This window comes from Simochromis diagramma, unplaced genomic scaffold, assembly GCF_900408965.1.
Source record: "Simochromis diagramma unplaced genomic scaffold, fSimDia1.1 OVJJ01000426.1, whole genome shotgun sequence".
Taxonomy (NCBI): domain Eukaryota; kingdom Metazoa; phylum Chordata; class Actinopteri; order Cichliformes; family Cichlidae; genus Simochromis; species Simochromis diagramma.
In genome coordinates this window covers 1,103,670-1,122,303 of record NW_024387170.1, presented here as the reverse complement: position 1 = coordinate 1,122,303, position 18,634 = coordinate 1,103,670, and the positions used below count along the sequence as shown (strand labels likewise).

The 18,634-nt window shown below is 41.1% G+C and overlaps 1 protein-coding gene across 1 annotated transcript in view; it reads left to right on the top strand.

The window, feature by feature from the left end:
* Positions 1-12,645, top strand: part of bcl11ba (BAF chromatin remodeling complex subunit BCL11B a) — a 36,345-nt gene extending 23,700 nt beyond the window's left edge. Inside the window, exon 3 of the mRNA XM_040049103.1 lies at positions 7,295-12,645. Coding sequence (XP_039905037.1) covers positions 7,295-9,294 — 2,000 coding nt within the window. The 3' untranslated portion in view covers positions 9,295-12,645. The remainder of the gene's footprint in view (positions 1-7,294) is intronic.
* The last annotated feature ends 5,989 nt before the right edge of the window (positions 12,646-18,634 follow it).

Sequence of the window (18,634 nt, the reverse complement as noted above, 5' to 3'; positions counted from 1 at the left end):
TTACATGAGATTAATTTCTACAATAGAAGAAGAGAAAATATTGTTGCTGTTAATCTATCGGCAGTTTTTACACACATATACACACAGTTACTGGAGTCAGAGTGAACTTCACAGACGTTCTCACAACGTCGGTTTTAAATAAATTAAATTTTTTAAAAATTTAATGTATGTACCCTGTATGCATTTGATTTATTCCTAAGTTCCTGCGACAGCCAAATACTGTCTTTTGTTATTAACATTTGAAATGATGAAGGCACTTGAAAAGTAACACGAAATTAGCTGCTTTTCCAGAAAAACACAAACTTTTCAGAAGTACTTCAGTTTTTGTGAGGGTACAAAACCCTGTTTAGCCGTTCCCTCCCAGGCTTCTGATTGGCCAACATTTTGTTTTTAGCGTTTACATGTGGACGGAGATATTTTTCCAAAACTGCACGTGTGGACGGGATTAAAAAAAAAAACGGAAACGGAAAATCTCAGTTTTCAAAAACACCCGTGTACGTGAGGACGTAGCCAAAGTGTTGTTACTGAAAACAGTTGGTTATAAGCAGCTCGTACAAATAAGCCGAGAAAATAGTTTCTGAGAAAATTCACTCTGTCTCCAAAGAAAATGACATTTTTATCACCAGTTTATGAACTAAGGCTATCACTTATTATGAAATTAGCACAAAATCCAAACCAAGCACTAAACTTTCCATTTAGTGTTTCACTTTGGACAAATCAAATCACCCGGCTGAGCGTGTAGGCTGACAGCAGGAAGAGCTTAGACTTTGGGTCTTTAGCCACCAGCATCTGTGGTGAGTCAGTCCAACAAATCACTAAAGGTTGATGCTGGAGAAAAGAACAGGTCCTCATATTTGCACAGCTAAAGTGATTTAATTACAGCTGCTGCTGTGGTGTTGTTGTGATTGTAGTTATGGACACATGGTGGACGGCGTAAAAAAGCTGCACTCTGCACACGTCATTGAAAACTAGCAGAACACTTTAACTCTGCACCAAATGAACTTGAAACGATCTCATTGGCTGGAGACACACACACCAAATAAACACCTGTTTAGAGAAAAAAGTGTCCTCTACCATGACAGTGAGGTATGTAGAGTGTCCACACGTGTAAGAGTGGACAAACACGGTGCCTGATTTGCTTTGCTGCCATGCTATAATAGTCAATCGGACGTGCAGGAGGAGAGCTCTGTGTGTGAGGTCAGGGGGCACCATGGAAGAATAATAACGCAGCTTAAGTATGCAAAAAAATGTCAGGAAACTTTTTACAAGTGGGACAAAAGGCCAAGAGGAGAACATGTACACACAGAGTCCCTGCGCTCCCGACTCGTCACAGCTTTCGTGCTTTTTGGTGTGGAAATGCCTCACAAAGGTAAAACAAACGTGTTAAACGGCTGCTTAACCTCGTGAAGTTAAAATCAACCAGGTTGTTCTAAACTGTCGGGTCGGAGTTCGTGGTTGGATGTGGTCAAAGTGTTATTTTGTTCCTGTTAACACGTAAACGGAAAGCTTTTAAGAGCAAAAGCATCAAAATGTTTGGACCTTTATTGAAATGGCACATTTTCTGCTGCTGAGCAGCGTGTGGCTCGAACAAACCCATGTTTAGGTGTTGAACGTTCAAACATGATGGCAAAGAAGACATCGGGAGGACCGGCACCTCTGCGCTGATATCTTTATAATGGAACAAACGGTGTTTTTTCCTGATGATGGTTTAAGTAAACTAGCTAAAAATGATGAATCACACTTTATGAAGGGAGCTTTTCCCCTCAGATCAGCCTTCTTTGTTCTTCTTTTTAGGTTATTGCAGAAATTGCTATTGCAACGAATAACATTAGGTGTTTGAGTTAGCATGAAGTGAAGTGGAGTGGAAACTTTTAGGCCTAAAATTACTTTATCTTTATTTTTGTAAAGCTGCCTAATTTGCATTAGTTTTATCTATGAGCAAAATGAAGACTGGCCTGACGCTGCATACCAGTCTACTCTATCTTTGTGAAACCTGCCGCGGGTTATTTCAGTCACTCAGTGTGTGTAAATACTTATAAAGCCATATATGCAGGGTGCAGTTTGCAAGAACATCAAAGGCTAGATTTGGTCTTTCACAATAAAACAATAAAGAAACAGCGTGCATTGATTGTTTCTGCTTTGCTGCAGAACATCATCTCTTTCACCCTCAACTGCAAATCTGTGGACAGAATCTTTTGGACTTTGAGCTCTGAAATGTGTTTTACAGCATCGTGGCCCACAGGCCCCAACTTTGAGTGGTGCAGTGAATTAAGTCGAGGATGGGGAAACTCTTGTCACACTGAGCGTGGCTGCTCAATCACTTGCAAAGTCAACAAACTGTGTGTATAAAATTTCTTCAGGAACCTTCAGCGACGTTTCTACCTGTGAGCTGTGAGACAGAAGCCTCGGTGCATAACTGCAGCTCAATAAGCTGAAGTTAGAAGCTACAGATCTCATTTTGTGAGTGATGTAGATTATCCAACGTGCAGTTCAGACTCATAAGGAATGTTTCCAGGACTTTTCTGTCAGGCTCTGAATCCTTTGCGTTTCTACATACATTGAAACAGCGATGCTTTACGGCACAGTGCAAAGTCAGAACGTGATCTCCGAGTCTCCCCTTGTGAGCTCGGAAATTCAATTTAAAGTCAATTTCTGATTTGAGTATTGTTTGTGCTGCAGTGTAAAAATCAGAGGGTGGGGATAGAAATGTAACCCCACTGAGGATAAAAATAATTTAGCAGAAGCAGGGGTGGGTGAAGCGGGAATTTGCTCCGATCCAGGAATTTTACTTTGATCTTATAAAGTTGCAGGGCGACTGGAGCTGGTATTGCTGACATTTAACTGCAGTTATAGTAAAATTCATTTGATATTTTTCTCTATGTAAGAGAAGCAAAGGAATAGCTGCAGCTTGAGAGGACAGACAACACTGGAAAGACGAGTCTGACTCTGTGTCGCCATAAAGGAAAAGGATCTTTGTAGGACACAATAATCCTCACAGCCTCGGCTGACACTCACTGCATTTATTGCACACATTTGTGTTGATCCGTGCGTCTGCTTTAATTGTACATCTCTTCCTCCCTCCTTCAACTGTAATAGCTGTGATTTAATTTGGCTATTTAACCTGTAATTCCAGCAATATTTATTGAGGACCGAGGAGGAGAAAATTGGGCCATTAGCCGCCCCAGATGAATACACTGAGATGAAAATGAATGCTGCTAACTGCCAGTTGACCTTTGCACCTTTGCTTTTCTAGACATTCCCACTCTTCCCTTTTTTTTTATTAGCGGCAGCAACAGTAATTACGGCAAATTGAATCATAGTGAAAATTGGAATCTGACAGTAATGAGAGTTTTATACTGTGTGAAAGTGAACCCGGGAAGAGAAATGAAGAAGAGAGATTACTTAAAACGTGGCTGCTGCATATGTGCCGCTGGACACACACACACACACACACACACAAACCAGATACCATTATCACTGGTTTCAACTGGGAGAATCCTTCCAGTCCAGATGACCCGATCGCTGCGTATTTGTTTGAGAGGAAATAAATCATATTAAAATTCATCTTCCTTACTGCTCATCACACTGGGTCGATGATATTTGGTGTCCGTAGGGTTGTGTCTAATAATGTGACATTATACATACTGAAGGTGTGTGTGTGTGTGTGTGTGTGTGTGTGTGTGTGTGTGTGTGTGTGTGTGTGTGAGCCAAACTAAACACAGGCAGAGAGCCAGACTGCACACAGCGTCTTTCGTCTTAGAGTTTATGGACGGATGGGTTTGAATGGAGAGTTTAAGTTGCTTAGTTTTGTCAGCACCTCTGAGGTTTACACATTTAAAGATAATTATTTCTGTTTCCTGTGATCGAAACATGAACTGATCCCAGAGCATATATATGAGCTATTGTTGTCTGTCGATTTTAAAACTTACATTAAGGTTTATTGTTTATTTATTTCAACAAACAAGTCACATATTTGATGCAGCTGCCACTACTGCACAGTAAGGCCAATGGCCAACAGTGGCTCTGATGTAATAGTACACTTTCCTGCTTTTGACCTCATTTGGTCATTTTTGAAAGAAAATGGCACATTGGCCTACATCGTGTGATTAAACATCTGATCACAAATAAAGCAAAGCTGCAAGTTAGCTCAGCAGGCGACTCAAACTGCACCATCACTCGTCCAATCTGATGAACGATGAGCTGCATCATTTCCAGGGGGGATATTTGGGATCACTCCCCAATTTTATTTGTAGCATATCTGCAGAGACAGGCTGGGAGCCTGGATACCAAACTCCAGCTGTAATTATTTCATCATGAATCATTTCAAATCACTAAAATAAAGCCAGTTCAGACAGGAAACACTAACATCCCTCGTTCTCGTCACATCACAGAGCAAACACACCCTCTCGATCTGGAAGTCTATTTAAGCCACAAAAGATGCTATTTTGTCCTGTGATGTGTCAGCGCTGCTGTTGCCCCGCATCTCTGCGGTGAGAGCAGTCAGAGGATTTTCACACAGTTTTTGCTTTTGTCTGGCAGCTGAAGAGGGCATTTGAACAGCAGGAGCACATTAAGGTAGTGTTGTCTTGACAGATGGACACTGAACAGTGAGATGTAAAACCAGCAAAGTCGAGTTAAATAACAGCAAAGTAAGCAAACGTTATTTTTTTACATGGCAGCTAAGTTAAAGTTTATCTGTCATGGAAAATAATCTATTCTATAAAGGACAAAACTAGGTGCTCAAAATGAACTACTATAACCTTTACTGAAGCACGCGGCCCACACTTACTGTAAACAGACGTACAGTGAGTCGTAACTCAAGCCGCGTGTGCGTGTGCGCGTTCGACACAAACACACAGGCACAGTGTATCTGTGCAGATGCTGAGGAGGGGAGTGTGTTTTCTCATCCCCTCCATAAAGCACGGCCCTCTGCATTCTACCAAATAAAGTGATGAGCAGCTCCCTCGCTCTCCCTCGCTCGTTCTGTTTTTTCATATGGAAATAGGAAATAATGGGGTGATTAAATAGAGTCGTATATTAAAGTACAGCTGACATTAGAATTAGCATAATGTGCTCTCGCCTCAGGCTGCATACTTTATTTGCCATCTGCGTTAGACTCCTTTCCCCTGGGAGGGCACACGCGCGCGCACACACACACACACACACACACACACACACACACTTCCCCCAAGCAAAAACCATGACCCGCTCCCTCCACTGCGGCCAGAGTGAAATGGCGCGTTCTCTATTACTCGCTCCCTGTTTCGTTTGCTCACGCACACACACACACACGCACACACACACATTCCAATGACTTCTGTCAGCAGAAGAGAAGGGGGTCAAGCTAACAGAGACGGTGGGGTTGGAGGTGGTGGTGGTTTTTTTTGAGTGTTAAGGGTCTTAAGATTCACTTAAGATTCAGCACTAAAACAGCTTGTGTGTGTGCGTGTGTGTCTGTGTGTGTGCATGTGTGTGTGTCTGTGAGAGAAACTTGCCAACAAAAGCTGAGACACGGGGAGCTGTTATTTTTATTGTGTGTGTGTGTGTGTCTGTGTGTGCGTGCGGTCTGCTATAATTAAGTCAAAAGGCTATACAGGACTGTGGAGCTAAACAGCTGTTCCACCTCTAGCCACTTAACGCACACACACACACACATGCACGCACACAATCTTTTGCAAGCAAGAGATGGTGAGCAGTATTTTTCTTTAATATAAATGAATAAATTAATGATTAAATTGATGAATTCTAACAAAGCATTATTTTCTTTCTGTAGATTTTTATAAAAAAAAAAAGATTAAATATTGTGTGTGTTTCACAGAAATTTTAAAAATGTTGACTAATAATACATTTCATACATTCCTAAAATATATATTTTTAAACAGGCAAATAGAGAAAACTGTATTTATACTGGAGAAATGTGAAATGAAAAAATATTAGCTTCTCTGTGACGTCTGATAAAAACACATCTACATTAGAACCAGTATTTATATATATGTGTGTGTGTGTCTGTGTGATTTTGTGCGTGTGTCTTTGGCTGCCAAAAAGAGTCATGGCCATGTATACACACACACACACACACACACACACGCACACACACACACACACACACACACACACACACACACACACACACACACACACACACACAAATAAGGCTAACAGGGCAACAATTAGAGCAGCATATGTTTTGCCCAGTATCTGAAATGAGTGTACTAGGTCAACACTTCACTGAATACAAGAACAAGCGTATAATTACCATTATCTCTGTGTGTGTTTATACTTGTGTGTAAGGTTTGCTGTTTGGATTTAGTTATATGGCACATCAGTGGTTCTTTAATATTTGAAACTCAAATCTGTTAAAAAATTAAAAAACAAGGTTTCTTCTGAAAATCTGTTGATTTTAACGTGTGTGTTTCTTTTTTGTGGTTTTCTGTCATTATTTTTTTCACTTAATTTCTGCTGCATGACTGACAGATTTGTCATTCTGCTAACACTTATAATAAATATAAGTAATGAATTATACAACTTCACCTACTTTATCAATTTACCATTTATTAACTATGATTATTATAAAATAATTTTAAGAAAAAGTGTTATCATCAGCTATCGCTGCCTCTTGGTTGTTGCCCAGCTACACAGTCAATACATAAGGTTCAGCCCTAAATAGGGTTTAACAAATCTTGGACTGCTCAGTGTTACAGGAAATCACAACGTAGTGTTTTCTGCTCCACGTTATAAAACACTGAGGATTTAGATTAGTTTATTCAGATAAACACATGATTTTATTTTTCTGTCTATGAGTATTCTTGTCCTAAATAATATGACTTTAGCCATTTTATTTCTGTCATCCTTGGAGAAAATCATCTAGCCTGCTTACACACATAACGGTTTATCTATCAAACACACAGCAGCCACATATAGTACACTGTAATAGCAGTTGTTAGTGAGAGAGTCCCTGGACTAAGGGAGCACCTCTTGGTACATGGATTGAGTGTGTGCTGATCTAATGTGACTGTGGAAATGCACTTGTCAAAACATGATTAGTATTAGAATTTATGTGACAAGCTGAGTACCCATAGTCTTTGCAGCTAGTAGCAGTTCGAAGCAGAATATAAAACACTCCAGCACCTCACTGCCTTCCAGCCAAGAAAATTTTACACAACGCGGACACGTTTTTAAAAAGTTATTGTTAAAATCAATTAAAATCATGAATGAGGTCACATTAATGTAGCCTATCTCACAGAAAAGAATCTGTGCTCACATATTTAATTTATTGTTTCTGTGTCTGTTGCAGGTGGAAGGGATGAGCCCTCAAGCTATACATGTACCACCTGTAAGCAACCCTTTCCCAGCGCCTGGTTCCTGCTGCAGCATGCCCAGAACACCCACGGCATTCGCATTTACCTGGAGTCCAGCCCCTCCAGCGCAACCCTCACCCCACGCCTCACTATGCCTCCACCCATTGGCAATGACTCCATCCCACAGTCCCCCCTCACCAACTTTCTAGGGGATAACAACCCTTTCCACCTACTGAGGATGACAGCTCCCCTGCTCCGTGAACCTCCTCCAGGCTTTGTAGAGAACCGTCTCCCCAGTACGCCTCCATTTGTCACTCCACCTCCCCGCCATCACCTGGACCCCCATCGCCTGGAACGCCTTAGTGCAGAGGAAATGGGCCTCATCTCCCAGCACCCCAGTGCCTTTGAAAGGGTGATGCGGCTAACACCTATGGCCATGGAGTCCCAGTCTATGGACTTCTCCAGGCGGTTACGAGAGTTAGCAGGGAACACTAACAGCACCACACCACCATTATCACCCAACAGGCCTAACCCTATGCATCGACTACTAAACCCGAATCCCTTCCAGCCTGGGCCAAAATCGCCATTTCTGAGCACTCCTCCATTGCCACCAATGCCCCCAAACAGCACCACCCCTCCCCAGACGCAGAACAAGATCAAGTCCTGTGAGTTCTGTGGTAAAACCTTCAAGTTTCAGAGCAACTTGGTGGTACATCGGCGCAGCCATACTGGAGAAAAACCATACAAGTGCCAGTTGTGTGACCACGCTTGCTCTCAGGCAAGCAAGCTGAAGCGCCACATGAAGACCCACATGCACAAGGCTGGATCCCTGACGGGGCGTTCAGATGATGGCTTATCCACCACGAGCTCCCCAGAACCAGGCACCAGTGATGTCCCAGGTGAGGGCATGAAAAACCGTGATGGTGATTTCCAGGGGGAAGGCAACGAGGAGGAAGAAGAGGAGGAAGAGGAAGAGGAGCTTGAGAATGAGAGTCGACCAGAATCAAATTTTAGCATGGAGTCTGAGTTCTACCGGAACAGGGAGAATGGTTCTAAACCTCTGTCAGAGGAGAAGTCGTCCCTTGGCCTTGAGAAGATAGTGGAAGGTGGGGGGCTCAATTCTATACAGCAGTACAATAATTTGATAGTTGACAATCGTAAAAGGGTGCCCTTCTCTAAGAGAGCCCTGGATGGCCAGCGGGATACTGGAGATGAGGATTCAGTGGCTGGGGAAATAGATGACCACCAACAGGAGAGGACAACCATTAATGGCCGGAACTGTGGCTCCGGTGATTCTTTCTCAGGTCTGTTCCCCCGTAAGCCCACCCCCATTACCAGCCCAACCCTGTCCAACTCATCAAATAAGAGGATCAAGATAGAAAAGGACTTGGACATTCCCCCTGTACCCCACATTCCTTCTGAGAATGTGTACTCCCAGTGGTTGGTTGGCTATGCTGCCTCACGCCACTTCATCAAAGACCCTTTTCTAGGCTTCAGTGACTCCAGACAATCGCCCTTTGCCACCTCCTCTGAGCACTCTTCAGAGAATGGCAGCCTGCGCTTCTCAACCCCTCCAGGTGACTTGCTAGATGGGGGTTTGTCTGGCCGCAGCGGCACCGCCAGTGGGGGCAGCACACCTCATCTAGGTGGTGGCCCTGGTCCAGGTCGACCTAGTTCCAAGGACAGCAGGAGGTGCGACACCTGCGAGTTCTGTGGTAAGGTGTTCAAGAACTGTAGCAACCTGACGGTGCATCGGCGTAGTCACACTGGTGAAAGGCCCTACAAGTGTGAGCTGTGCAACTATGCCTGTGCCCAGAGCTCCAAGCTCACGCGCCACATGAAGACACATGGCCAGCTTGGTAAGGAGGTCTATCGCTGTGACATTTGCCAAATGCCCTTCAGCGTGTACAGCACCCTGGAGAAACATATGAAAAAGTGGCATGGAGAACATTTGATGACCAGTGAGGTCAAACTTGAACAAACAGAGAGGGCCTAAAGCTAATTCCCTGTTTCCGTACTCTTTGACTTCAAAATAACAAAAAGGGGTAGCTGGATACTTTTTTTATAAGATATTAATTTTGGGTTAATTTTAATTGTGTCTTTGATTAAATAAACTGCCAACTGAGAAAAAAAAAACATGAAAACAGAGATCAACTGAAGCTGTCTAAACTGCCTTATGTGGCATTCGTTTTTAAACAATCCTTCAGTTGAGTTATAAAATATATGGAGCCTTTAACTGTGCAATAATTTCTGTATTTATTGGATTTTGTATTTTGGCATGTGCAGGTACATTTTTATTAGAATTTTTTTTATTGTTTTCTTTTGCATTACTGTTTTTTTTAAACCCACGTGATATCCTGAGAGTTCCTTAGAGGACACAAATCCATTTTGTCTCTTTTTGTTTTTGGCCACTTCTTGTAGGAAATTGTATATTAAGCTAAATGTGTAATTTCTTGAAAAGCTGAATCAATCTTCAATTTGAAAGTGGTGTTAACTGAGAATGCTAGAATTAGTCTATTTTATGTGATACGCGAACAACAATCCTTTGGCATTGTAGCATGAACTGACTGTAAAACATGTCAATATAATTGGATATATAGCACCGAGTGTCATATTTGACGATAAATGTAAAATGAAAGAGGATCCCAAGGTTCGTAAACCCGTCTCCTCATGAAAACACCCTAACCAGCCACAAGAAGCTGATGATAGGTAAGGCAGCTGCTGACTGGTACATAGTGCCGAGCTCCGACAACGCTACAACATCTTTCCCTTTGTTTTGTGTTAATACCATCTCATCTACATTCATACACCCATGCACTCTTTTGCATGAAGCCATATGATCTGTGTTATTTATTAGGAGAGAGCACGAAGCCATGACGAGTACGCGTAGCAAGAAATAGAACAATGAGACCGAGAGAACACAGGGACATCTCAGGGTAAACTGTACTACTTTCCTTTATTTACCTGTTCACTCCTGTGTTGCCCCGTGGCAAACAACTTGCAAAGCATTTATTTCATCATAGGTTGTAATCATTAGAGACAGTTTTACCCCTCACGTGGCTAAAGTTTTAGCCTTAACATCCACCAGCTCACAAGTGTCCTCTTTAATCTTATGATTAGGTTCAATTCTTCCACTTTGTATGGAATCTGTATGTATTTGGCACACATGGATGGCAATCTTGTGATGGAAGGGTCATTAAGAAATTTACATTTAGATTTGCATAAGCAAAAATTACATAGAAACAGTGCACGTGAAGCCTAAACAGGTCACTGGCAACCTAGTGGATGTTAAGACCTCAAAGTTTTATTTCTAAAATAATAAAAATAATAATAATAGCCAGATCCCTATGCATTTTGTGCTAAAATACATGACAATTTGTTGAACTTGCATTAGTAGTAAATTTGGACTTATTGCATTCTAGTGCTTGTACAGTTTGATTGATGAAGCCACCTCTCTAGAAATTTAAATTATTGATTGTTAGTTGAGTGCTGAAATAATAAAATTAATTTATCAGTTTGCCTCATGTCCTGTTGTTATTTTAAAAACCATGAATCAGTTTTCTTTAAGCCCTTTTCACCTTCATAATGGCACTTTTGTCAGTGTACGAACTCGCAGCTCTGAACAACAGACGCACACGTACAGAAATGTACTAAAGGGCCTGGAGCTTGGGATCACCTGGTACTAAAGTGCCCAAGGTTGCTAGGCTTGTCTTTCCCAATGTTGGCACTGTAAATTAAGAATAATAATAATTTATTTGGGACAGTTTTTGTACTGCCGTTCAAATTGACATGAGTGTGCCTTGACCAATGACCTTCCTATTTATTATCTTTGACAAATGCAACATTTGTTATGAAGTAACAAATTAAACGAAAGCTAAAACGTATCAACTTTACTGTGTAATGTGACCGTTAAACAGAAAAATCTAAATTAATACAAACGTAACAATGCTGAGTTTACAATGACGAGTACCCAGCACAACATCAATGTGTCTGTGTGTGTATATATGTATTCATATGTACATATAAAGGCACAAACCTATATAGAGAGTTATATGAAACGAGTCTGTCCCTCAACAGAAAAGTCAAGAAGAGGACAAAAAGCCACACAAAGAGTTAGGGAAGAGACTGGACAAAAATCAGGAAAAGCAGTAACTAAGAAGATCAGAATTTAGTGCACTCTGTCTTAAAATAAGTTTACAGTATTGATACAAGGGTAAAAATAATATGTGTGTGTATGTGAGTTTGAAACATTTCTTTCAGGTTTGCTTTGAAACTTTCTCTGAATGCCAAAGTGGCAACGTGTACATTGTTTTTCCTTTCTTGTGTTCTTTTTTCTTTTGGTGATGGGGTTTTAGTATATAAATATATATGAATATATATTACATTTTTGTTGTTTACTGTAAAAGTATACCAGTATTTGTAATATTGGAGAATGCCTGGGCATTTTACAAGACTATAAAAAGGTTGTTTTTTTAATTCTTTTTACGTTACAGTCCAGTTTAAATTGTGGGTCTCTTAAACTGTTTTTGTCACTGTAATTGTAAAAGTCTTCAATTTTAGTAACTTTTATTCTGCCTTGGGTGTAATTAAATTAAAAAATTATAAAATAAATGAATTAAAAAAATACTGAGCTGTAACACACTTGGATTTGACAGTAGGGTGGAGGGTGGGTCCCATTTTTTTCAGGAAAAAACACACTGAGAATCCTGACTTGTATCTATTTTTCTTCTTCTGGAACGGAGTATTCTTCATGGATGGTTTGAAATACATGTGTAGGCACTTGCTGTCATTCCTACGGAGCTTGTCTTTTAAAAAAACAAACTGAAAAAAAAAACCTTGTAGACTATGTGCATCCTTTGTGAATAGGGTACTGTGAGTACCTCAAGATGTGTTGATCTTATATGGGGATGCAGAGGGGCCGGTGCGTTTAATGACACATCCCAATCCAACGACGGGCTGTCACAGCCTGTTTCTCCTCTCGCTGTGTGGGACAAACAGAACCTGATGAATTTGTACTGTTGTAATGAATCATGTTGTACAGAATGGGATGAAATAAAGGTTGTTAAGCAGCCTTTTTGCGACAAAAACACACACTGATGTTTTGTTTACTGCTCCATTGGTTGTACATAGTTTTTTATGATGACGCTGTTTTTCATTTTCTTTGACTTTTTGTGATTTCTAACTGGCACTGGCAGTGAATTCCCTGTGTTTTGGGGAAGAGGGTGGACGTGGCTGTTCTGTTTGACCTTTGTGACCTCCATGTCAGTTTTCAGGCACACGCCTCCCACGTTGATATTTCTCGGCATGAGAACAGAGCACAAATACAAGCTGTTACGTTTCTTTATCCTTTGGTTGTTTGTCTCAGTTTGTTCTTTGAGCTGGTTAAACACAAAGTGACCACAGGAAAAAGTCAAACAAATAACAAAAACACCAACAGAAAAGCACAATGAAGTCATCAGCCTCTCATGCATTCTTAACTAATTTACTAAAGCTCTGAAAACATTGAGTGTAAATTACAACTACGCACAATTAGCACTGCAGCAGTGGACCACAGAAACCACAATCCCAGGAACACAGCCAGCGAGCACAGCGCTAAAGCAAACGCTTGGAGCTGTGATAGCACACATTTCCTGTATTCACAATCAATCAAAAATGCCATACTGGCAGCTTTCCTCATGTTTGTGCTGAAACACACTGATAAATATAGTTCTGAAAATACAACGCAGAATGAAGTGAGACGCTGTCACTGTTGGTATGTAATAATGTTTGAAAGCAGAGGGGAGGGGCTTATGTGGAGTAGGGTTGTAATGCTGTTTTCAAAGTTCCTTTATTTAAATACACAAACTCAAAGGCTGCTGTTACATCGCTGAGGTCCGGCCTGTGGATGCCATTGGCTGATTACAGTAAACGTGACTTTCAGACTTCCTCTGTCTGCTTCTGCTTTTTTAATCAAGACCACTGAAACCAGTCAACTCATCAAAGTTTGTTTGTTTGCTATTTTCCACACGGAGTCATTATTGAATATTTAAAATGTAATTATACAACATGATAAAAAATAATGTCAGTGCAACTCATAAATAACTTTAATATTTTACCTAATTTAATCAAGTGTTAAACAATATACTTTATTACTCTGTCGACATGATTACACTGGACGATCACAGCATATAAAATAGTATTTTAAATGAATAATAACGTATTTAAAAATGAACTGAAAATTATGTAAATAATGAAAAATGATAATATCATAAATAACTGCACAGTATAGACTCTCATCTCATTTCACTTCTATTTTCAGTCTCTTTTCAGTTTAATTTGACAAAACACACACACACACACACACACACACACACACACACACACACACACACAAACACACACACACCAACTGAAAGCAGAGGCGCTCTGATTTATTTTTTTGGACCAAGATAATCAATAAGTAAAAATCGTATATTGTGATTTAGTCTAGTTTTGTTGTCAAGTGTAATTTTTTGCATCTGTAGTTAAAACTACAGTGGAAACAGTACAAACAGGCCTTCACAGATAAACTATACATACATACAACATTTTAAGCACTACATTTATTTATCAAGAAAGTGGACAAAACATATACCTTATTGATAATATGATAATATAAACAGAATCACTGAACGTGGGAGCATACTTCAATCCCCATTTTAATTACTACAAGTACACCTTCAGTGAAAATATAACATCCAGTTTATTCATCGAATTTGACAATAACCATATTTTCTCTTGCTGCTGACTCACATCCTTTGTCAAAACGAGTGTGCCACACAAGAGGTGGCACTGCTACCTGTTAAAATGTTGAACCCTGTAATCAATCACAGAGGCTCAATATGTTTCAGATACGACAGTGAACAAATGACAAGTCAGAGTAATTAAATTGCATTCAAAGACACAGAGGAAGTGTTGTTTTTCTAATAAAAGAAGCGCAAACCAGACAAGAGGAGATCGTTTTGTTGTTTCCGTCTCTCAAAGCCCTGCACTCCTGCGACTGTGAGTGGCAGCGTTTACAATGAAAATACATAAATCTACACGATAGCTGCTAAGATAATACATCTGTGCATCAGCCTCTCCGTCTTCTTAGAAAGGCAACACACGGGGAAAATCAGTCCCTAAAATGAGGTCATTAATTCTCTCATCACCTGCTTCAAAATTTTTACATTTTCCCTCTTATTTTGATTTAATTTCTTCTTTCCAATTCCACAGCAGAGAAGAGGGTGAAAAAGAAATCCAGACCCACAATTAGACCGAGGGAGGTAGGAATGCGGCGTTGGACAGACCCAAGCGAGTTGTGATTTGGCTTGAGTTTCAAGGCAAATGGGTAATTAAGGCTTTTCCCTGGCCGGCCTGCACTTTGAAGTCCCCTACAGGGGGGATTATCCCAGCCAAGAGAAAGACAGTGAAAGCAAAGTAATGAGACCCAATAAGAGGGGAAGAAACGGAGAAAAGGAAGGAGTGAAGGCTTGCTGAGGAAAGAGATTAAAAATCTAATCATTCATTTTAACACAGGCATGCATTGCAGGCAAAAATAATGCCTAAATTCCAAGGCCTCCCAAGCAAACATTGAACAATCGTGATTTAATTAATGGTTTAATTGACATAAAATTAATCGAGGATGATCGAGTGGATATTACGGAGATATCTGTGTTTGATGTGAATAGTTTGTCTCTGGAACATCTGGTCGGAAAGAAAAGCAGAAACTTTTTTGACAAAATGTGACTAACACACACACACACACACACACACACACACACACACACACACACACACACACACACACATATTTACTGTTTTTCAATTGCTCCTTGCAGAAAATGTTACATTTATTCTAATTTGACAGTTTTTTCCATTTACAATGAAAATACAATAAATGTGGAGGATCTTAACCAAGCCTTACCTCTAGCCCTAGATGGGTCTGGTGAATGTTAAGAGGATATTATGTTATCACAAATCCTAACAACTGGGATACACTATTGTTTTAATTTGAGTTAACGAGTGTTCTGCTGGACTACAAAACTACAGACCAGGCTGCTCCCCTCTCTGCTATTATCAACCCCTTAACCTGCTTTTAGAACTACCTAAAAGTGTGTGAGCAGTGGGGGGGATTAAGGCAGACAGACACCTCTGGTTATTCCGAGGGATGGAATTATTTCAAGACCCTGACTGGCTGTCAGCACACGCAGCGCCTCCTCCCTTCTCGTTATAAAAAAGCAACTTCAAATGACTTAAGCTGCTGGTCGTCAGCACCAAAGCCACACTGTTGACAGGTACAGTAGGGTCTTAAGCCTTTAAGATCAACGGTGCTATTCTCCCTGACAAAATCCCCCCGAGGGCTCCTCCCTGATTGGATGGCAGAGGAATGAAGCATGGAAGTAGAGAGGTGTGGCGGAGACTGAAAAAGAAGGGTCAGATGAGAAGGTGTCACAAAGCTGCGAGGAAAGGGGCAGAGAACCTGGGGCCATCTGCTTAATTATGGCAGAGGTTTAATAGCCAATCGAGGAGGATTCTCTCAACGTGTCTGCTAATTATTAACATTATCATTCACCGGCCTCGTCCCTTGTCCAATCGGTTGTCGTGCCTATTTCACGGCTCTTTCCAAAAACACGGCTATCTGTGCCACACTTTCACTGTCAGTTTCTGCCCTCGAGACTTTTCCCAGAATCACAAATAAGAGGAAGAAGCACCGCTGCCTCATCTTCACGTTGCAAACCTAGGAAGAGAAGTTAGCTAATTGTTAGCTACGTGCTTTATACGTGCAGTGACTTGACTCAGCGTGTTGCTGCAGTCATTTGTTTCTTATTGTATCTGTGCATTGTTCCGACACAAAGCCTCACATCGCTGTCTCTGAAATAAATAAATCTTAGTGACAAAGGAGAAGCTATCGATTTATTTCAGCTCACAATCACAGCCACTTAGGTGATTACCCAGATAGTGTGTCATTATCTGACTGAATCAAATCTCCATATGTGGGAAAACCAGCTAAATGTGATGAGGATTTATGCTCTGTAACATCTTATATATTTGAGTCCTTGTTCTGAATGCTAGGAAAGTGATCGGCGGGGTGACTTCTTTAAGAAAAAATGGCAGAGAAGGAAAAAGAGGGAGTTAGTGCTGCAAGTCCTGAAGGCGCAGTATAAGAGGTGCACTGTGTCTTTTTGATATTCAGATTTGCCTGCCTACACACAGCATTATGACACATTTGGATGATCGCATTGTAGGATTAACGGGCCTGCCTTGTCATTTTCAACAACAATGCCACGATTTAGGGATGCTATTTCACACACGGCGCTCCGCATTAACGCTGGCCCAAAGATTTACATAAATCTTTGTCTTAAGATGAAAGCAGAGAGGGGCTTGAGACAATGAAGTTAAGCTTTAGAAATGAGAGATGAGAGGAAGGAGAGCCGTCACCGGGCGTCGGTGGCGGAGGGAAGGAGGGAGGAAAGTTTGAGGATAAATCAACCAGTAGTTATGTTGATTTGGCGAAGACTGTGCCTCTTCCCATTCTAGTTGGTGTCCATGTGGTAGAATTAGAAATAGGAAATTACCATTTCCATATCTAAAAAGGGGTCAAAAGGAGGTTAGATAAATGGAGGTGAAGGTGATGAATGCGTGTGATTTAGTGTTGTGTCCCTGAATGAAAGCCTTCTTCTTCCACATAGGAACTCTGTCTTTTAACCCCCCTCCCCTCGCTCCTTCTGTCCTCTAATCTCCTGGCCTGCAGCAGTCACTGGAAAAAAGTAGCCTAGATTGTTGCGCCTCCCCCCTTCTCCTTGATTGGATTCATCCTGGCTGATTGAGAATCTGCTTACATTAAAGCCAGTGAGAAAAGCGATAGGATCAGATAGATCTGACCACTGAAGGCAATTTTTTTCCCTTTGAAATTCAGAGGAGGTTCTGGTGGTGGGGAAGGATGGGGACCAGATTATGGGGCAAGTGAGACAGTGACAGAGAGGTGAAGCATGAGTGACGCTATCAGCTGCATTATCGCTGTGCTCCAACCTTGTTTCATTGCCTTTATTTCACAGACTGGCCCTGTTGAAGCTTTTCAGGAAAAATACGAGCAGGGGGTGAGCCAGTGTTCTCTGAACCGTATACACACTGACAATAAATGATCATTATCATATCAAATACAAGAATATATGTGGAGGAGGTACATTATAATTTAGACAAGCAATGTAACAACGCAGCTGCAAAACATATGAAATCCACACGTTTAGTTATCTTAGTGGAAGTGGAAGCTGTAAAAGCCTTTAGTGTTTTAGATACATAAATATATACCTGGTGGTTCAGCAGCTGATTTAACCAAAAAATCTGTGAGATAGATTTTATTGGTAAGTGAAGACTGATGTAAAAATATTTGATCACGTCTGGAGGAAGCCATGCTTTCCCATTATTCACTGTCACAGTGACAACGCAGTCAAGGCCAGCACGCACACACATACAGATGGACACACCTTCCCATGTCAGCCGCGTCCCTCCTTTTCTGTTTTCAAGCCCATCTGTCTCCTTTAGATTGCTTCTCTCTGTCATTCGGCATTATTTCTCTCTCACTCTTCCTCTATCTTTCCTAATCGCTCTTGGTCATCTCCATTTTTCCTGCCTCATTCTCAGTGTGGTAGACATCCTCTCTCCTTACCCATACCCCAACACCCCCAGTTCTACTCTATGTCCTCCTTACAGACCCCCACTTCTATCCCCCATTCATGTGATAATAAAATACACTAATGGAGCTGGAGTGACGTACCACCTTGAACCAGCAGGGAGGTTATTTACATCATGGAAGCGGGCTGGTGGCAATTGTGATGGGCTGCCTCGATCAGTCAGCCATGACAGGGTAGGCGAGACTCATCTGATAACGGAGAGAGTGAGGAAGCTGAGGAATGGAGGCGAGCTGATGTTCTGGAATCTTTTCTCTTGTTCGGTTGAGTCTTTTCATGCCCCTCTTTATTTTCTCCTTTGTCACCTTCCCTTCATGTTACTCTTACCTCGACTTGTTTGTTTTTCCATCATGTCTTTTTGTCTCACATTCTCTCCTGCGCATCTTCCTCCTCATATTTCTTCTTTATATTTCCTGTACATACTATAAAGTTTATGGAGCTGCAATTTCTCCAGGTAGACACCTAACCCTAAACAGGTCACTCATGCATGTTAAGAGAATAATAAAATAGTATCTTTGGACGCCTGGAGCACTATTTTCCCTTTTTGCACCTTGTTATTTTAGATATATATCCAAATGGACTCAACTTTGATCTCCAGAGTCCTGTGCTTGAGTTCATCCTGCCTATTGGCCTTGACAGAATCAGTGT